This window comes from Miniopterus schreibersii (genome assembly GCF_964146895.1).
Source record: "Miniopterus schreibersii genome assembly, chromosome: 11".
Classification (NCBI taxonomy): Eukaryota; Metazoa; Chordata; class Mammalia; order Chiroptera; family Miniopteridae; genus Miniopterus; species Miniopterus schreibersii.
In genome coordinates, this window is record NC_138111.1 from 15,975,557 (window position 1) to 15,998,352 (window position 22,796).

Genomic DNA, 22,796 nt, shown 5'->3' on the forward strand with positions numbered 1-22,796 from the left:
ACAAACTCAAGCACAATACATGAGGTAGCATGTGATAAATTTAAGAGATGAAATGCTCTACCACAACAGAAATAGCTATAACAAACTTTTGAGTAGAAGTCATTTCTTCCTTTAAATTCGCATTCAATTTACACGACTGCATATCTTAATTAGTGGGAACCAAAATGTGAAGGCATCTTTTACTGAAAATGCATAATACAGGCAAAAACACAAAGGAATTATTAATCAACTTGAAACAAAAGATGTATGGCACATAAAGCAAAGGAGATCAGATAACATAAAAATGGAAATGCACCAAACTCTAATAAATTACCTCCTTTTCTGAGTTAGGCTATTAATATTCATTAAATTCCATCCAAGTAGTAGTAACCTAATGGATAGGAGGATGTTAACTTCAGTGGATAATAAAGCATGTATCTGAAAAGTTCACAATAAAATTAAGTATTTTTCTACATAGATTAGCTTTCTATTGCTCATTTATAAGTATAGGAAAAACAGGAAAATAAAGCTTTTTTCTTAACAACAAGATGGCTGCTTTCCATTATACAGAATTTAGCAGCAGTAATTATAACTGTATAAAGGTGCAGAAGAAACCAACACTAGATTCCTGTCCTGCGTTCTTAAATGTGAACAAACAATTAAACTAGGCATCAAGAGAAAACTGACAACTTTTAAAAACTTCTAATTAAAATTCTCAGAGATCTGAGGGACTATAAATACATATAATCCTTGTAAAAGGAACAAATAGTAAAGGAAAACTCTTTAAAATTCATATTAGAGGAAGATAATGTTTAGCAACTTAAATGATTCAAACTTTAAAAAAAATTTTTTTTATTGATTTTTTAAAAGAGGAAGGGAGAAAGAGAAACACTGATGTGAGAGTGGAATATAAATCGGCTGCCTCCTGCACACCCCCTACTGGACATAAAGATTCAAAGTTTTCTTTCCACATATCCATTCTTGGGAAATTATCTGGACTCCAGCAAAATGAGGGGAAAAATAGAGGAATACATAAAATCTAGGGAACAGTGGATACAACCCAGAGGAAACCTCAGGGTGGGAGGGTTACTTTAGGCTTACATTAAATCAATTCGTCCAAATTGAAAATGGAAGACTTAAGACCCAAAATGGTAATGTGGAGGAGAAGACACAGGTATAAGGGCATACTACTATTCTGTCAAGAAATGCTACCAAAATTTTTTGGAAAACACACAAAAAAATACTAAGAACTAGAATAGTAGCCTGTTTCGTTGACTCTAAGGTACACTTCTTTATAATTGAACATCTCTGAAATGCCTCAAAATTCCTGGGGATTATAGTTTAATTGGTCACATACTTTTTCTTTCTTTGTGGAACATAAAATAATGGTACACCTTACAATCAATGACATTTCAGATGCAATGAAATACAGTAGTAAAAATAATGCTGGGACATACTTACTGAGGACTAACTTTGTACCAGAAGTTGTTCTAAGCCCTTTACATGGATTAAGTCATTTATCCCCACAATAACCGTTAGGAATATTTCCTTTTCAATGTCCCACAGGTAATGAAATTCATCAGGATGAAAAGAAATTCCATCTTAGAATACATAAAGCAATAAACAATATTTACACTATCAAAATAATATAAATGGTGTTTTTGGTTTTGAATGCTCAGAGTCAACCTAAAGATAATGCAGAAAAGACAGTTATGGCCAGAAAAGAGAATAAAGATATGATGACCTTGTGAAGTTAAGAGGATGGTTAGAAGAAAGGAGGAGAGAACAGTGTAAGGAAAGACACGAACACAGGTATCTTCACCCTGCGTTGGAGAAAGCAAATTTATTTCTTCTTTCATTATTTTTAATTTTTCTATTGGTTACTTGTGTATTTTAACAGCATAACAATCCAATATTAGAAGGGTAATAAAAATGAGTTAAATATTCCTCATTCATAACTAGGACTCTAGTTAACTAATTTCTGAAATTGATAAATCGAAGGAAAAAATCAAGAAACAGAAGTATAAACAAATTGTTTAGAATTGTGGAAGAATTTAATAGAAAGGCCCCAAAGAGGTTTCTTTGAAGAGTGGGATTATGAGGTGATGAGATTGAGGTGCAGCAATTGTTATTGTTCAGCAATATTATTTTATTGATCGCCACATACGTGTATTACCTTGATAAAAATAAAGAAAATTGAAAAAGGCAATAAAGATTATTGGTTTTGCCTAAGAAAGCAATCCTGTAGTTGTAAGGCAGTACTGAAGAGTCAGCCTGATCTGTGTATAACTGAAGTCAATAAACCAACTAAGGTACATCAATCATTAAATCAAGTTTACTTGACTGCAAATCTGGTCGCTGTTCTTACCTAAAATAAAGCTTAAAATCATCTTGTAGCCATAGAAGCATAATTTATCATTTTCCCCATGTTAGAGAAATACTTCTTCTGGGTCTAATACACTCTTGGGAACACAAGCCATGAGTTACATAAATGAGATCTAGATTGAAAGAGAAGTTATTGCTGGGCCTGAAATATAGAGGATCATCTGCACTTTGCCCATCCCTGCTGAGTTGCAAGATGGTCAGGCCGCTCAGTCAGTGAGAAGGGAAACAGGGATGACAGGACGCTGAAGCTAAGACTTCAGTGCTTTGACACCAACCTGTCTGCCCTGAGTCGTACATTATTTCATCTTTTCAGATCACAGAGAATGAAAATCGAGGCTAGAAAATCAAAGTCAATGCCTCTTCAGTTCTGAACTGCTTCCTGGCCTCCTAGCAATCTTAGTCAAACCCAAATTCATTGAAGGAAAATTACATTCTGAGGTTTATAGCTATTTGTCAGTCTGCTGTACTTAGGTACATTTTTTAAATTTGGAAGTCTCCGTTATATTTAGGTGAATTTCTAAATATGTATAAATAACGGAGTTTTTACTTCATTGGTATAACAGAAAAATGCCTTTATTTTAAAGAAGTAAACAGTTATTTGGGAAGACTTTCCTGTGAAATATTAAAACAAATGATACTAAGAAAGGATGTGCAAGCATTGGGGTAAAAGCTGATAAAACTGATAATTTCTCAGAAAATTATGCAGTTGTACAACAGAGAGCAACTAGCTTGAGTTTCTATTTTTGCCTTCCAGAAAACTAGCAAGCAATTGTATTTTTAATTCTTAAGGAAAGGTCACTAGTTGTTTGCAAAAACAACTGATATTACGATTATATTATAACTAGGCTCATGTTATTTTTAGCTGAATAGAAAGTTGTTTCAAATAAATTATGATGTGGAATGGGTTGCCTGTAGCCTCTGCACATTTAATTTCCAGCTAAGAAAGACCTACTTTTCATTTATCATACTGGCTTAATTATTCATTTAACCACTTTCAGTCATATATCATCCTTGAAACAGCCTTAATAAATGTATTATCTAACGGCAATCAATTTAGTCTTACAAAGTCATTCACAGTTGAACAACACCCTTGGTTCCATTTTTTGTTTTTGTTTTTTAACTGGGGATGTTTTGAAAGGGCAAGTGTCAGGGTGTCTCTCTCCCATTAGAGTAGGCAGTATGCAAACAGGATCCATATTTTTGCCCTGTATGTTGCTGTACTCAGATAGCCAACTTGAACTTGGCAATCTGTAGCCTTCCACTAGATGTTCGTTAAATGAATGGTCATGGCATGCTTCAGCACTCTAACACTCTTATCCTACACATGGAGAATTATGACTTCACTGTAGATATCTGTGTTCTGAAGACCTTTCGGTGTTGCCTAAACCAGTGCTGTGCCTTTTAACAGAGAATATGGGGTGGCAACAGAGATCCCATGAGGCCAAACACTCAAGAGGTCATCAATGTCTGTCCTTTCTTTCTTCCATTTTTTTTTTTTAATCCCCATCCAAGGATATTTTTCCATTGCTTTTCAGAGAGAGTGGGAGGGAGAGAGAGAAACACCTATGCGAGAGAAACACATTGATTGGTTGCCTCCCGCACGACGGGGATCGAGCCTACGATGAAGGTACAGGCCCTTGGCTGAAACTGAACCCAGGACCCTTCAGTTTCCGGGCTGACAATCTAACCACTGAGCCAGGGCTCAAGGTCTATACTTTCTAACTCCTGAAACATCAACCTGTCTCATCTCTGGTGCCATTATTGTTGCCTCATTTGAGCACTTACTGTCATCTCCCCTCTGCATTACTGTACTACCCTACAAAATGGCTCTTGTGTCCCTGGGTTTACTTTCCCACTGTTAACAGTGCAATCTTCTAAGATAATGAATTGTGTCCCCCAGCTCCCCTCGCAGGGTATTTGTGATATCACATGCACAGCCTTTCACAAATGGCTCCAGCCCTACTTTCCAGCAGCAACTCTCCTGATTCCTTTGAAATCTACTCTCAATCCACACTCGAAGCCATGCTTCCCTAAGTAATCTGCATATGTTCACGCCCTAATGTCTTTGTGCTCACGTTTTCTGTCTACCTGAAATGCCATTTCCTGTGTCTCTCAACTGCATTTTATATACCTCTTTCTACGTATTTGGAGTTGGAGTTGTTGGTTTGCCTGTCTCTTTTTCTAAACAATGATATTCCAGGAGCAGAAAATCTGACATTCATCTTTGTATTTTCACCAGCCCTGTCATATAATTGATCCTGAAAAAATGTTTGATAAAATGAAGTGCAAGTGATGTGTCCAGATGTGCAGTAGAAAAAGAGATTAAGACACATGTCCCTGCTCCTGGTACAATGAATCCTTCTATTAAACTCTGGGTCCTTTTAAAAATGATTCTTGGAAAAAAACAGATGATCTCTTTCGGATATACTCTCACAGCCTAAACTTTGGAAAATAGACATGACCTGAAAATGAAAGGGGAAAGGCAAGCTATCAGCGGTTTAGGCTATTCCTACACCAAGACAAGCAGAGGTAGGGACCATGGTGCAGAGCAGGGACTCCATCCCTCTGGGTTAAAAGTAGGAGAACAAGTTTCTTCCCACTGTAACTCCAAGCAAATCACCTAGTTATTTTGTGCCTCATTTCCCATCAGTAAAATAAAGGAAACAACCTTTCTTCATGGAATTCAGGCAATGTTGATACTGGAAATAAAAGTGCTAGGTAGGTAATAGAGGACATTGTGTTTCTGTGCTTTTTATTTATTCCAGTAGAAGAACTTAATAAAATTCCCCATGACAGCATCCCATCATTGTCATAGGAGGAAAGCCATAGCACTGAACTTTATAAGAATAATTCTCAAATTCTTTTTCCATAAACAGGTACACTAGAAGACAATGTTAGTAAAGTTTTACGTGCTTACAAAAAAATAAATCCCTCTATATTCAGTAATAACAAAAACAATGTCATAATACCCTCACCATTCCACAATTTTATTTATGTTTCACATCTATATTGAAAAAGTAATAACATTAAAAAATATACAGAAAAGTACACAGAGTAATATTAAAGTATGCTTACCATAGATTAGAGGGCTTTTTATAAATTAATTTAATCCCATGTCAACCCTATAAGATAGATACATTATTTTCTTCATTTTATAGATGAGAAAGCTAAGCCACAGAGAGGTTAAGTAACTTGCCAAAGTCATCCAGAAAACAAGTAGCAGAGCTGGGATTTGAATCCAAGCAATTGTGTGTCCAGATTTCCATAATTAAGCCCTGGGTTTATATTGCCTCTTGTATAACATAAACTCATGTCCCTGACATTCAGATTTAACATGTTACTACTGTCATATTTTTACATGTTTTTTTAAAAAAAGTTACAGATACAGTTCAAGTTTCCTGTGCACCCATTCCCATCCCCCTCCTTTGCAAAGGTAACCACTATCATGTATGTGGGGTATCACTTTTCACTCCGTGTTTCATAATTATGTGTGTGTGTGTGGGGGGGGGGGTGTAACATACAACAATACATAGCAATGTTAGTTTTTTCTAAAAAGGTATGGTGTTCTAAATATTATTCTGCAACTCTGTTTTCAAGATTTATCTGCATTAATAAATGTATATCTGGCTGATGCACATACTCCACTGAGAACTATATCACAATATCTACTGATAGACACTGAGTAGATATCACAAAGTTGCAATGTACACCCTAGTACATCTTTCCTTTTCAGGAATATATATATGGAAGTCTCTCTAGGGCAGATGCCTCGAAGTTGAATTCCTAGGTTGTATGATATGCACACGGTTAACTTTGTTAGATATTGTAAATTGCTCTCCAAAGTGATTATACCAATTTATATTCCCACCAGTATGTCCTTAGTTTCCCATACTTTCAACACTTAGGATAGTTAAAATTAGTAAGTTTTGCCTTTCTGCTGGTACCTCATTGTTGTTTCAATTTGCATTCCCCTGATAACGAGAGGTTGAGTATGTGTCATGTATTTATTAACTATATAGGTTTCCACTTATTAGAAATGCTTCTTCATTTCCTTTGCTCAACTCCCTACTGGATTACTTGGTCTTCTTCCTGTTGATCTGTGTCAGTTCTTTATGTAGTCTGTATATAAATATTTTTGGTTATGCACAATGAAATCATCTCACAAACTACTGCTTATCTTTGAAGTTTGTTTATTATATCCCCTGTCCCAGCTAAGATTTTTATTTTAAGACTGTCAGCATTTTCAATTTTTTCCTTTATGGTTTGTGCTCTTTTGTGTCATGTTTAAAAAACTCATCCTGATACCAAAGCCATTTTGCAAGATTTCCATCAAACATAAGGATTTAATTTTATTTTGTTCCATGTGGGTGACCAGTTGTCCAACACCAGTCATCGACTGCTCCGTCCTCCCACCGATCCGTGAGGACATCTCTTTCACACGAAGTTCCCATATATGTGTAGGTGTGTTTCTGGGCTATCAGTACTGCTCCATTGCTCTATTAGTGTATCTTTGTGTCAGACCATTCCATTTAAATTACTACAGCTTTATAATAAGGCATATATAAGTTACATATGTTATATAAGTTATAATGGGTTTTCATTATTGGTAAAACTGTCTTTGTAAAAACCTAAATACTTTGAAAACATATGACAATACAGTCAATTCTTTTTCAACAGAATGACTGCACTTATATTACCTTCCCATACCTCTCCCCCAGTGTAGAAAACAAGGCTAAAAACTACTAATTTTAAAGCTACCTTCTAAGAACTGCATTGCAAGAAGGAAGGAAGAGAGTGCTCAGAAGCCAGGGGCTGGAGATGACCATCTCCCCCTCCCCCAGCTCCTTAAATGCATGACGACATAGGCTTTCTACTATAATGGCAAAACCTAACATTACCCCACCACCACTCTGAGAATTACCCTCTGATTGATTGGGGACGAAGGGCTTTGTGACACTTAGGGGAGAGAAGATCCTACGACACTCAAGTAGGAGAGTCAAGAGCTGGTGATCTTGAAGTAGAGAAATAATGAGACTTGTGATACTCAGCAGATGGGTGGAAGGTAGCCTCCAAAAGTCTATGGAAAGGGGTGCTGATAGTACAGATCTGAAAGGGTTCACAGTGTTCAGCAACACATTAGGGATTCATAATTTCATCCAGGTTTTCAATTGCTCTCTCTTCCCATGGACATGCATGCAAGCCCATATCTTAATGGGAGAGGAGGACTGATTTCTTCACAGCCAACTAGGTGAGTGGAGGAATGAAACGAGGTTATTGCTTTTAGAAGATGTTGCTAACATCAAGCAGTAAGTCCTGCAAACTTTGGGACACCATACATAATTTTTCCCTAAAATATGATTTTATCAATTATTTATCAACATGATGGCCATAGCGTACTGTGTGCAAGACACTAGGACTGAAGAGAAGGGTGCTGCGTAGTTCCATTAAAGCCTCCTTGGTATTAACACGAACATGAATAAATTAGGTAAGCATCTAGTCCATTAACTTTCTTCTAAGAGGCCTAATGAATTAAAGCTCACTCCCCTTCACCACAGCATACCAAACTTCCCACACTGACCACCACTACCGACGGCATCTCAAGGAAATTATGCAAGGAGAAAAGGAAATGGGAGGTAAGGAAAAAGAAGGAAGAAAAGAAATGAAATATATGAGGCAATACAAAATATCCATGCTCAGATTCCTAACACCCTCCTATTTGGGCTACCACCTGGTGATTTTGCTGTTCAATCCCACTTAGCAATATAGTATCTTTCCACAAGGGATCGAATTGAGAAATGGTAAAGAAATACAACAGATCACTTCAGGAAATAGTAGTATCATGTGAATTGGCATGAAAAAAGATACACCTAAGGGAAAACTAATAATTCAAAATTAACTTTTAATAAATATTCAACATGGGACTTCTCTTATTTCTCAGAATGCCCTTAAAGCAAAGGGCTGAAAGCAAAGGTATAAGTACCCCCTTCTCACATTCTAGGTTCAGGGAATGTGTTGCAAGGAAATGATCCCACAAAGGACCATTTCAGCTGAAACTTCCACTGGGAAAGGAGGAAAGGTTCAGGGTGAAGAGAAGCTCTCTCTAGCATTCTATGTGTTGCTGTACAGTTTGTACAGCAAGATAGCACACGATAAAGGGCATCATGGTACCAGTGGTTACTTACCAAGGGGACGCCATATAGTTTAGCTGAAAATAGAAACCTAGTGGCAAAAAGAAAATTATTTTATTTTTCATGCAACACTTAGGAGAGGTTAATACCTTTCCTAGGTTCAGAGGCAACAGTCCTCCAGATTCTTTGTTTAAAACAATGGAAGCCTAGTCTAGCTGGTTTAGACAGAAAAAGAATTTAATAAAGGCCACAGAATTTCCTGAACACCACTATATCAGGCTTGGAGGTGCCTATGAATAAAGCCTTAACCACACCACAGATTTGCTCTGGTGGAGGCAACCCAGCCACCAACACTCCAGCTTGGGCCTCCAACGCTGGAACTACTGCTGGAATCCTGCTCCTGCTGCTTCTAGAAACTGACTGCATTTGCCAAAATAGATTCTTCCAGGTCCTTCTGATTAGTCTGATGTGCCTAAGGTCACAGGACAGCCCTCACTGAAATATAAGCTTGGAAAGCACATTTCTGGCCCTCCAATAGGGAAGTGCAGATGCACAAAGAAGGGAATTCTCTGACACAGGATGTGTTCAAAGATACTGGGTACCCCGATAAAATAACTATGTGCCCCAGAATGTGGATCCTGCATTCCCCAGATCACTGCTTCTCAACTCATGATGGAATAGAGATTTAAATTTATAACATATGTCCAAATTAAAAAACCTCAAAAATTAATGGAATCTACGCCACTGGGAGATAGCCAATAATTCTTCTCATAATGTATGTCTTCTTTACTCGTTACAACTTGCTAAGATTTGGGTTGAGCAGTATGATTGAACTGATGAAAATTAATAACTTTATTCACATTCTGATTAAAATTGTGTAACTTTGTGAGTTTTGTTCTAAACAAAAATAAGAATGATTTTCCACTAGGGGAATAGATTTAAACGGCATCTGTAAAACTAAACAAAATGGAACAATTTCTCTTTGTTTCTGACTCAATAGTCATTTGTCTCATTATTTACTTAAAAAATATTATTCAGCCCAGCCGAGAGTGGCTCAACGGTTGAGCATCAACCTAGGATCCAGGAGATCCCGGTTCGATTCCCGGTCAGAACACATACCTGGGTTGTGGGCTCGGTCCCCAGTTGGGGGTGTGTGGGAGGCAGCTGATCAATGACTCTCTCATCACTGATGTTTCTATCTCTCTCTCTCCCTCTCCCTTCCTCTCTCTGAAGTCAATAAAGACATACTTTTTAAAAAAATTATTCAAAGAGATGCTGTATTTTGACAATGATTTGATAAAGGCTCTAGCCTATATAACATCCATTTTAAATGTACTTAATTCTGCTAGTTCTTTCAGAACCTCTCTTCTTTGCTAAGTCCTAAGTAATACTTTACATATTAACTGTGTAAGGTCCATCTGTAAATATTTATTCACATATATTTGGATGTGCTGGATTCTAAATTTTTAAAAAATCTATGTTTAGAATGAAAATTATTTATAAATAAATATACAAAAACAAAACTTTCATAGCACAACTACTTAGTATAAATAAATATGCAAAAACAAATAAATAAAACTTTTATAGCACAAAGACTAATTTGAGCTCTGTGGAAAAGGTAAATTATACATTAACTTTCTCTCTTTCCCATAGAAAAATGTCAGATTTTTATCTGTCCCATTGATGTTTCCAATCCAAATAGTGTTTCTTTAAAGCTAGTAACATCTTAGCAATACAATATCCTTCTACAGAACAATGGGTCAAAATATCAGGATCATTCCTTAGGAAATTCCCATCACCAGTTCTTCATACTGTTTTTTCTTGAAGGTTCAACTCCAAGCTAAACAAATTCTCCCTGTGAGAGGAAAGCCAAATCATAGTTTATGATTGTATGTTATGTGCTATCCTTGGCAATGTTTGTTTTTGTTTTTTTTTTAAACATATCTTTATTGATTTCAGAGAGAGGAAAGGAGAGGGAGAGAGAGAGACAGAAACATCAATGATGAGAGAGTCATTGATCAAGCCCGCAACCGGGCACGTGCCCTGACCGGGAATCGAACCCCGATTGCCTGGATCCTAGGTCGACGCTTAACCGCTGAGCCATGCCCGGCCGGACGCAATGTTTGCTTTTTATAGCTATCATACAATGTGCAATTTTAATGAGAGAAGGGGAAAAATTTAAGAAAATGTAACCTATACGACAATAAATAGATTAAAATATTTTTTCCAATAGGCTCAATTTCTTTTCCAAAATAATTATATAGGAAGATACTCATATTTGGTTTAATAAAAAGCCTCAATGTCTCATTTACTATCCTCTAGGCAGATGCAAGTAAATCTTGCATCTTGCTTTGTAGGGGAAAGTTGGTGGAAGGGTGTGCAATACAATTAACAGTCTCACTATGCTGTTTTGGGACACTGACACACTTTGTAAATACAGTTCTACCCTCAATATAAATTAAGTAAGAATGCAGGAAACTCTGTCAGGCTAAGTCTCCTATTATACAAAAAAAAAAAAAAAAGGTGGTGGGAAGAAACAAATAACCAACCAGATTCACAGCCATTTAAGTGAAAAGGTACTACTTACATCCTGTATGTATCAAGAGTTAGCTTTCCTAGGACAGATAGTCAGCCTAATAAAGATAACATTGTGTCTAATGATGTGAAGATTAGCTAAAGACCATATTGTTATTAAATGATTGAAGTAAAAAAAAAAAAAGAAGGGAGGGGAGGGAAAAAAGGATAACTCATGGAATGGGAGAGAATATTTACAAATCATGTATCTGATAAGGGACTTATAATCAGAATGTATAAATAGCTCTTACAACTCACCAATAAAATGACAAATCTGATTAGAAAATGGGCAAAGAATCTGAATTTCTCAAAAGAAGATATACGAATGGCCAATAACCACAGGAAAAAAGTTCAACATCATTAGTCACTAGGGCACAGTGCAAAGCAAAACCACAATGAGATGTTACTTAACACACCAAGTAGAATAACTATAATTTTTTAAAAACAGAAAATAACAAGTATTGGTGAGCACGTGGAGAGACAGGAACCTTTTTTACAGTGCTAGTGAGGTTATAAAATGGTAGAGCCCCTTTGGAAAACAGTTTGGCAGCTCCTCAAAAAGCTAAACATAGAGTTACCATAAAACCCAGCAATTCCACTTCTAGGTAGTTGCCCAAGTGAGATGAAAATATATGTCACACAAAAACTTGTACATAAATGTTATTAACAGCATTATTCACAATAACCAAAAAATGGAAAGACCCTAAATGTCCATCAACTGATGAAAGGGAAAAAAAAACATGGCGTTATCCATACAATGAAATACTATTTGGCAATAAAAAGGAAAGAAATGCTGATATATGCCATGACACAGATTAATCTTTAAAAAATTATGCTAAGAGGCTACATAATATGACTCCATTTATATGAAATGTGCAGAATACGCAAACCCATGGAGACAGAAAGGCTAGTCGTTGACAGGAGCCAGGAAGAAGGAAACACTGTCTGCTAATGGGTACAGGGCTTCTTTCCGGGGCAATGAGAATGTTTTGGAATTAGATAGTGGTGACGGTTGCACAAGTCTGTGAATACACCAAAAACCACTGCACTGTACACTTTAAAAGAGTGAACATTACGGTATGTGAATTATATCTCAAGAAAGCTATTATTTTTAAATGAAAGAAAAATAAACTGAAAAGCATGATTCCGAATCAAGATGTAAATATCCTCAATTATGTACTTTATTACACCGTAACTTTGTTAGGGAAATCATAAATCAAAGGTTTCCTTTGGGGATCTTAAGGTTGACACTAACACTGAGAAAGCATTTTGTAAAGCAACTTAATTCCAGAAAGTTATAGGGTAAAGGCATAGGTAGCTCAGGCCTCTAGGAAGCTTTTCCCAAAATATATGACTTTCTTGAGAGGAAATAAGATGAAACCAAAACAAGCCACCACTTTCTGCCTTCTGTACCCGCTGCATGTCTACTCACCCTGCTCCATTTTCCCAACTCTGTTCTATAAGATTTGAATCATGAACCTAAAAGCATGACATCCAAACTCCCTTTATATAACAACCCAGGTTAAGTAAGTACTGAGTGTTAAAATTACAGAATGTTAGACGTTAGAATTACAGATAATTATTTCCCTCCCCTCTCAGTCCACTCCAGTTAGACTCATATATTGCAGAAATGCAAGCTGATTCTTTTAAACTTTGAGAGATCAAATACTTCTTTCAGAAATGCTTGTTTTTTAAAAAACTTGTTTTAAACTGCCACACCAACTAAAGTAAATATAAATGCCAAGTTGGTTCAGACAAATAAGTAATATAGAAAAACACTAGGTCTACTGTCATTACATGTCTAACCCAACGTCATTTTGATGTCAAACAGCAACCAAATACCTTGATACTAAAAAGATGGCATAAGATTTTTCCAAAAATAATGATATAAAAATTAATCTTAAGATCAGATACAAACCTTACATCTAGCCATGCGTTATCAACAGACCAATCCTACACCTGTCCTCTCAGCCCTGAGGTACACCAACTGGATGTATGGCCTTAATTAAGAATTTCCTTTATAGCATCACCTGGATGTAATATTTCATTATTTCTATCTTTCTGAGAATAATAAAGGCCTGAATTCTAGCAAACAGAGCCTATGGTTTTAGAAGTGCTGACGGCGCAGAATTCTCTGATGTACATGGACGAGGGACTCACTGTCACCTCACATGCCATACCTGGTATGCACTGTGCCATGGCCTCAGTGGTTATGGTTGGAGCAACTTGGGGCTGCTGCTGACTGGAGCTCACTTCTGGCTCTGTGTTAACTGAGGGAGAAAGGGCTACCTCACAGGAGGACACCTGGCTGGGCAGATGGGGCAGGAACTCTTCAGAAGCAACTTGCTCATCCTGTCCAGGCAGCTGCAGGGCAGACAAAGGGATGCTGATCTGTTTGTTAGGATGGGATGTGCTCACAGGCATCTGCATGGCCACCTGCTGGTTGGTGCCATGGGCACCAGAAGGTCCTCTGTTTGGTGAAGCCAGAGATGCCCTGGCGTTCTTCTGGACGATTGGTCTAGACATCACAGAGGGGGACGCAGACACACAATGTGGATCTAGCTCTGTGCTGATGGCAGATGTTACGTGGGGAATTAGCTTAGCAGAACCTACACAGGAGGGGCCAGCATGAGTCTGAGGCTTGGGTTTTGCCATTTGTGTCAATGATAGGGCTGGTCCATCGACTCCTCCAGTTAGCTCTGCATTTGCCACAATGTAGTAATCTTCAGGAATCTCCTGTTTGATTTTCTTGATGATGACATCATTGCTGCATTCATCAACCATCTGAGCCTGGGAGCTTGAATGGAGAGAAGACGGGAGTATTCCAGGCCTTTTTCGAGCAATGCTTTGAGGCCTTTGGGTTTGAGGTTCAAAGTCACTATCCTCATCTGTAACAGAAGACTCACAAACCATGTCAAACAGGGTGTTTTCATCTTCATACTCTTCAACAGCTTCGTCCAGTTCAGAGGGCTCACTGCAATAAGAGAAGTCACAAGAGTCTCTGGTCCGATTACAGTCTAGCTTCGCTTTCACTGGTCTCCCAGGGTACCTTTCAACTGGGCTAGCTTGTGTCTCAGAGGGCACTCCGATTATACTGGGACTATCAGAGTTAAAACTTCTGTTATCCTGGAAACAGACCCTCTCTTGGGAGCCAGCTCTGCAAGTAGCTGTCAGTGGCCAGTGATAAGCATGGCCAGCACTGCAGCCCCACATTGCCGTCAGGTTCCCATGGGAACCTTCTGAAAGCAAGTGTTTCAGGTTAGGAATGAGGCTGCAAATAGTCCCATGGCTGTGGGCCCAGCTGACCAATTTGGACAGATTCTCAGATGAGGTATGAAGGCAATCCTCCATGTTACAGGATCAGCAGTGTCTTTCCTAAAGGGAAATAATCAAAATAAGAAGCCATTATTACCCAAGATAGTCCCATATCTCAATTACTTCAATTTCCTTGAACTATGATCATCATGTGGCATAAAAAAGAAATGCACTTCAAAACTGTATCTAGTTAGCCCTGGCTGGTGTGGTTCAGTTGGTGGGAACGTCATCCCATACACCAAAAGGTGGCGGGTTCGATTCCCAGTCAGGGCACATAACCAGGTTGTGGGTTTAATCTCCCAGTTGGGGCAAGTACAGGGTGGGGGGAGGGCAGCCCATCAATGTTTCTCTCTACTCTCTCTCCCTTCCTCTCTCTAAAATTAATCTAAAAAATAAACATGAAAGAGGGGAAAGAAAAGTTCCATAGTGACAAAGTTTGGAAAACGCCACAGCCCATTTTTCCTTCTTGGATTTACCGAGTCTTCAGTGGCATCCCTCCATTCAACAAATACCGAATGACACTGGGTCACTAGGCACTAGGAGTAATGTTGGGAATGAGAATTCACCACGGCAGGATGACAGGAGAGACAAACTAATTATACAAGAAATAATTTTGTCGCAATTTCGGCAAGAATTTTGCAGAAGCGATGAATTGAGTGCTAAGAGAGCATAAAACCAGAGACTCGTTCTATTCTGGGAGATGGGAGAAAGCTTCTTGGAGAAAGTGAAGCTAAGAGCTGAAGGATCAGTAGAAATTCACAGATGAAAAAGAAAAAGAGAAGAGACTTCTAGGCATAAGGATACACACAAGCAATGAGCCTAGGAAAGGCTCTGGAACTCCCCACTATATGCCTACCCTCAGCAAGATTATAGCGCCTCACGGAGGGTCAGGACAACAGACACAGCAGTCTGAGGCACTCCCCCACCCACTCTGCCGTGGTCCGTGCTCCCTCCTAACGACCGCTGCTCACCACCTCCCCGGTGATGGTACTCCGCTCATCCCAATCGCTCCGTCTGTGTTTACTAGCAATACCACTTGATCGTATTTTAGAGGGGCTTCCCCATCGACGAGCGTGATCTGACGTGATGACTCATGCTGTACAGACTACTCAGAGAAGGGCAGGAAACAGAAAAACGGAAACTCTCTCTCAAAGCAAGCGGTGTTAACATTTTTAGCTGCGTTTAAATTTATATAGCCTCATTCTCCTGACGAATTTTCTAAGACTAGAAGAGCAGCAGTGTCTGGTAATGAAGAATCTGCCCTCGATGCTGAAAAGACAGCCCTGCCTTGGGAAGTGGACTAAAGGCAGGCTGATCCCAGATTTCAGAAAATAACGTGCAAGTCCACAAGCCCCTCTCCTCTCCACCGGAACTGCTCCAGCCAAGGTCACTAATGACCTCCAATCCATGGCAAGGACTTTCACTGACACTCCTTGGTTGTCTTCCTTTGGCTTCTCAGCAGCTTGAAGAGCTTTCTGCCTTAATGAAAACCTCTTTTTCCTTGGCGCCCACCATACTGCCCTCCCCACTCTGCTATTTCTCAGTTTCTCTTGCTGGGGATCGTCGCCCTCTTTTTGACCTTTAAAACTAGAGTCTGTCAGTGGCCCTGGCATTCTCCCCATATTCTGTCTCTCAACCATCCCTATGGACCTGGTTTCCAGGTATATACTCTGACAATATCCAAGTTAATATCTCAGTAAAGGCATTACCATCCCCTCAGCAGCTGAAATCCAAATCCTACAAGTCACCTTTGACTCCAATATGTCCTTCACATCTCTAAGCACAGGAACCTGCAGGGCTGGTTCAATCCTAAGAACTCATCCCTGACCTCCGGTTTCCAAAAATTACTAGGGTCTTACAAAGATCCTGGTTTATCTTACTGCTACACTTCTAAAGCTTATAGAAAAAAGTGAAACATTCAGGCAGAGATGTATTCTCTTTATGCATAGTGGATAAACAAATTGTCATTTTAAATGTGGTAATAAGTATGGATACAATTATATAATATATAAATTAAATCTTACATCTTTATTGGTTCTCAGGAAAGGAAGACAGGTCTTTCTTATTATTGTGAAATATTTGCTCATGGAAATGAGATTTTGAAGCTCCAATATATATCACATTAATAGCCCCTCCATTCTGAATGAGGGTGGTGAGTAATGAAAGTGGTGTAAGTGTTCCCAGATGTGATGATGAGTCTGTGTGACAGGTGCTGGGAATGTGAGTAACCCAGCTTGTTCATAAAGTGAAACATTTTAGAAATTCTGAAAAGGGACACTGGTAATGGAACTAAACCCTATTTAGGGCCATAGCATTCTTTTAAGAAAATACTGAAAGGGGGAAAAACTATTTTCCTAAGAAATGCAAAGGAATTAAAAAATTGATATGGTTTTGGTTTAATATTACATATGGTCCCTTTGCAAAAAGCACAAAATGTCCTTGTTATATGCTCATTCCTTGATTATCGACCTATTTTACAATTAATACTGATTCACTTAAATTCCTATAGCTGAATATGGTTTTATATCTAGGAAGGCAAATCCCTCATTATACCTATTTTTCAAAATTGTTTTCTAATTCCTAACTTTCATGGCAAAGCTTCCAGTGTTTCACTAATTAAGTACGATATTGGATATTTGTTCCTAATAAATTTTCTAACATTAAAAATGTTTCCTGTTTCCTAACTATAAAGGATGTTGAATTTTATCAAGTATTTTAGTCAACTATAAATTTGATCTTTTATTGTCACATCCTAAGTTACACTTACAGATTTCTCAGTGTTGACCCACTTTGCATTTCTACTGCGACTTACCAATTTCTGTCACTGGCCCTTTTTGACCTTTAAAACGAAGTTCACTGTTGGTCCTGGCAGCCCTCTCATGGTACTGTCTTGCTAGATGATGCTTTCATCCACCTCTGTGAATCTCATTAGCAGATATATATTCCCTAATGTTTCCCTAATTAATATCTCAGCAAATGGCATCATCATTTTCCCTACTGCTAAGGCCCAAATCCCAGAATTAGATTTCTAAATGTTTTCTAGGATTTGTGGGTCTTTATAAAAATATACTGCTCAGGGCCTAAGCAGTTGTGTGCAAGGCATCTTCTTGCTCTGTAATCCTTCTCTAAGCACTGAATATAGACTATGGAAGAGTAGAAACCTTACCCAGTACGGTGTACCGTGTCTCCAGCACTACTAACAGCATGATACACAGACGGCATTCAATAAACACTGAACTAATATCGAATAATTACATGCCAAGTGAACAAACTCAATTGAGTTTTCCTGAGTTCTCTGATTTGAAATATGCTACCCGCCTGTTCTGTCCTCCTGTTAGCTCAACCTTGTGTGTCTACCATGTCTGACCACCTTTTGCCCAACCTGACAAGAACAGATGCCACTCACGTATAGGATTACATGAAGCATAGGAGCAGTTCAGAGAAGGGAAAGGGGTTAACAATCCACATGAAATATTCACTGGCTAAAAATCCTTCAACAAGTATGCATCATTTTTAATTGCAATTATACTAAAAATTAAAAACTTTTAATTTTTAATACTAAAAATTGACCCAGAAAGCCTGCTACAATCTTTTGCCTGGTGCACGCAGGGAGTCTAAGTGAAGAGGGCTGCATTATATCCAATTAATAACAAAATCAGAGAGTAAAGCTATAGGCCTGTGAATAAATAAGGGTATGTGAAAATGTGCATGTGTGTATATTAGGTGGTAAACTTTTCAAAACGGTGCCCAGTGCCACTCTAAGGAACTCAGCCAGGAGCTACCTGGCTTTGAAGGCAGCAGATGTTGCCCTGAGTGCAGAGGGTTTTCAGGAGAGACCAATAGCTGGGCTTCCCATGGAAGTACAGGGGCAGAAACTGATAGGCTGCTTGGGTCTACTCAAGGGAGGTATTGAGTATTCTGAACTCCACCTGGCTCCCAAGAGGTACCAAGTGAAATCAGAGTGTGAACACCATGACCGCCACTCTGTGTAGCACAACACCTCAGTCTTATTTGTTCCTTAACCTCTCACTTGCGGGGCCTCTGCTAATGGCATCTCAGGAGCATCTATGATGACTAAAACTATAAATGAGCTGATTCTTTTTTTTGTTTTTACAATAGGTATAGTTGGTATACAATATTATATTAGTTATATTAGTTTCAGGTATACAATATAGTGATTTAACATTTTTATACCTTATGATGGGATCACCCCCCCTAATTTTAGTAATCATCTGTCACCGTGTAAAGTTCCACAATGTTGTTGACTATATTCCCTTTCACCTTTTTCACCCCTTCTCCAGCCCCATCCCTTTGGTTTCTGTTTCTGAGTCTGGTTTTGTTTGTTCATTTGATTCCACATATAAGTGAAACCATATGGTATCTGTCTTTCTCTGTCTGACTTATTTCACTCAGCATAATATCCTCTAGTTCCAACCATGTTGTCGCATGAGATATTCCTTCAAAATGCTGCCTGGAGGTGAGCTCTAAGGTAGGTAACTATCACCTACAAACCAAGCCTTGCTGCTCCAATTTTTAGGAAAATCTTTTGTTCTTCTGGGGAAACTCATTTTCTAATTTTTCTAGTGGGTGGAAGAAGACTTTTCCTTGACTTGTGTTAGGTACTCGGCACTAATTATCTTTCTGGATGATCTGATTTCACCTTTTCCTTTCTTCCAGATTTTTTGGGGGGCTTCGGGGTTCTTCTGAAATCTTCTTTCCTTGTTTTCCAGGGTTCCTACAGATTTTAATATAGTTGGCATTCCACTTGGCTTTAAGAGGTAAGTAGAACCTTTGGCTCAGGTGACTGAGAGTCAAAGCATAGCTGGAGAGCCATGTAACAGTGGTTCAGGCTGTGCACTGAAATCACCTAGGGTTCTCGTTAGAAAACAGAGACTCTATTTCTTAACTCCAATCGAGAGATTCTGGTTCTAGATTCTGATTAGGTTTCCCAAAAGGTTGAGCTTGGGAATCTGTTTTTACCTAATGTTTCGTGACTGTCTTGCAGCCAATATAAGAATCTTCATTTGAGACCCATGGCCCTACATGATTTTAATGATGGATATAATTAACCAAACCTTTACTTTTAGACATCTTGCTTAGTTTGATTCCAATTAGTCACTAAAATAAAGTGCTACAATGAACACACTTTTATATTAACCTTTTAATATACCTGCACGTAATTTTGATAAATGCCTAGACATAGAATCAAAAGCAGAGACTTCTTTAATTCTTTTGGTCAAATTGCCTTCAAGATAGTTTCTACCACAGACAGCTCCCAAATGCATACATAATAGTGTGCATTTCCTTACTGCTCTGCCCAGGTATGATGGTATTATTCTTTTTCACTCGATCTTAGCCAAAAGGCTGAGAAGTGATAATATTATTTTTTAAAATCTTTGCTAATTGAGAGGTGAAATAACATCTTGTTGTTGAGTTATTTTATAACTGTAAACATATTTATTCATTCAATAAATATTTTTTCTTATCAGGTCGTGTGAACAATGTAGTAGAAAAACAAATATGGTTCTTACTGTCGTTTATGAGGAGGTACTATTATCTCTACTCTGCAGATGAGAAAACTGGGTCAGACAGTTTAAGAAACCTGTCCAACGTTCATAGCTAGTAAATTAAGAGTCAAACCAGTGTAGTCTGCCTGAGTCAGTGCTGCTCAACACTACACTATACCACCTCTCAAGTGATGTTCCTGAACCCTTGCCCCATCAGAAGGGGATGACATGCTGCATTGCTCCAAAGACATGGCACACAAGCTCCTACTTCTCACTTTGAGCTACAGCCATTGCTCCACCCACTCACCCCACCCCCAGTACCCGACTAAGGTGCTAGAGAGGGAAGGAAGGAGATTTTCCTTATTTTCACATTAGAAATCCCCAAATCACCCATGTTGACAAGTTCCTGGTAATCATCTCTGCATTATAAGATATTTAAACATTAAGCACCATGTCATGAGGACATGGGGGAGAGGCGATCCATCAATTTCTGATTTTTAAACCTCTCATGCTAAAAGTGATTGCCTCTTGTAATGACCCTGCCTGACACCAGCCTGGTTCCCATGGGCTGGCAATCTATTTTTATACCTGCATGTACATTAGGCCTTTAAACACTACGGATGGATTACTTTGAACATGGTGAAAGCAGCCTAGTCATTAGAAAAAAGGGAACTATAAAGGCTTAAAACCAAAGATCCTTAATCCTCTGTCAGTCTGCCAACTTTTTGAAAGTTTAAACTATGACAACTTAAAGCAGCATGTTCCAGGGATTTCATGAGGAACATTCACTCACTTCAGGCCCTGAATGAGTGGTGAGCTAAATTCTCTAACAGATTAGTGAGCAAACACGCACTACTCCCACAAATAAAGTATAGAAGACCTCATTATGCAGACGCTCATTAACCACGACCCTATAATCATGAGATTGTAGCATGAATTATACTGAGGAAATAATTAGAACTCTAGGTTCTTGATCAATAAAATAAAGGGGTTAAATGGTGGTCTCAGAGGATTCTCTCAGATCTAACGTTCACTCAAGTCTAATAGTATAGAAAAATTTAAAAACTTTTCAAGCTGCTAGACCTTTTCCTCCACTTCACATTTAGTTATTTTATATTTTATTGCTGAAACGCCCTTTTAAATCAGTATATTTATCTCAGAGCAGACCAGATATGCTGCCTAATACCTATTAGGTATATAATATACTATAACTGATAATCTTTTCATCAAACAAGACTTTGAGAAATGAGTGTATGTGTCCACAAAAAGCACAAAAATATAAATAGCCCCAAACTGGAACCAACCCCAAAACGAAGCCCAAATCAGAAGAATATATTAAAAATTTGTCGTATAGTCATACAATGGACAGCAATAAAAAAAAAGAATGTACTACTGATACACACAACTATAATGAATAAACTTCAGAAACATTATGCTCAGTGAAAGAAATGGGCACATCAGAATACTTATTGTATATTCCATATATATGAGTTTCAAGATCAGGCAAAACAATCTATAGTGGTACTAGTCAGAATAGTGGTTATCTCTAGCGGGTAAATATTGACTAGGAAAGGGCACAAGGGTGATGAAAGTGTGTTACATTTTACTTGGTGGTGTTTTCATATGGTGTATGCATATGTAAGAATTTATCAATCCACATACTTTAAAGATTTGTGCATTTTACTGTATGTAAATCATATCTCAATTTTTTTTAAAAAAAGACTCAGTGTAAGAGTTTGGTTTCCAAATGTAGGTGGTCCAACCTCTGAAACCACTCTTTTACTATACTATCCAGTCCAATGAATGTAAACCCAAGGAAGATGAACAGGAACATGAAATAACAATGTCTGCTACATCCACTGCCTGACAACACTAGTCTCATTTACCTGAGCACTTTGCTCCTTGGATGTCATGCAGTGTCATCATGTCTAACAGGTACTATCGTTTCCTTAGTGTCATTAATCGATACTCTCTGAGTATTCAGATAGCCCAGCTGTTTTCAATATCCTCTCTTTCTTGTCCTGGTTTTCCCAGAATTGATACTATAATGAATAGTGGTTCATCTCCTGTTGAGAGAGACAGCTCCAAATTAATTTGCCAAAAATTATTCACTGAAAGCCGATTTGTAAATAGATCAATTCACTGATCATGCCAAATTTATACTTTTTCACATATTGAAGATTTCAATAAAATTTTCGTATTTGCTTCATAGCAGCATTTTAAGAACTATTTACTCTGGAAAAAGCAGAGTTGTAGAGTGGTTTAAGTTTTCTTATGAATATGTTCTTCATGAATGTGGATATACTCTTTATAATGATTATATTCATGAATATATTCTCCTTATGAATATATTCATGAATATATTCTCTTCTTCCCTGCAGGGAAAACATTTTAATGCAGTTTTAAATTAATGAATATCAATATATTCATGAACATTTTCGTAAGTTTATATTCATATTCATGAGCTATGTTCTTCACATTGGGTCATTTTTGAACCTGGTTTAAAATTTAATGAATATCAATATATTCATTAAGACTATATTCATATTTTCAACAGCAGATATTCATATTCATGCCCTGTACTCTTGATCATATTAGGAAATTTTGAGTGCAATTTAAAATGTAATGAATATCAATAGATTCATTAAGAATATATTCATAAGAATACAATCATATTCACTGTGTATATTAAAGAAGAATATATGCACAAGGCAGCTAACCCATCCAATAACTTTAACCTTTGACAAAATGAACATTCCTTAAAACAGTGCTAAGAAGAATCTATTTGTTTTTATAGATGAATCGGCATACTTTCTTCCAGAAGGGCTTTTATCTCCAAGCACATATGAGGATTTACCCAGTGAAACTCATTTGGGCATGCACCAGTGATGTCCCAATATTTTTCAGA

General features: G+C 37.9%; 1 protein-coding gene across 1 annotated transcript in view; it reads right to left on the reverse strand.

Annotated features, from left to right (window-relative positions):
- Positions 1-22,796, reverse strand: part of KIAA1958 — a 98,393-nt gene that overhangs the window by 45,435 nt on the left and 30,162 nt on the right. The window contains exon 2 of the mRNA XM_081151761.1: positions 13,247-14,441. Within this exon, the coding sequence (XP_081007887.1) occupies positions 13,247-14,417 (1,171 nt within the window). The 5' untranslated portion in view covers positions 14,418-14,441. The remainder of the gene's footprint in view (positions 1-13,246; positions 14,442-22,796) is intronic.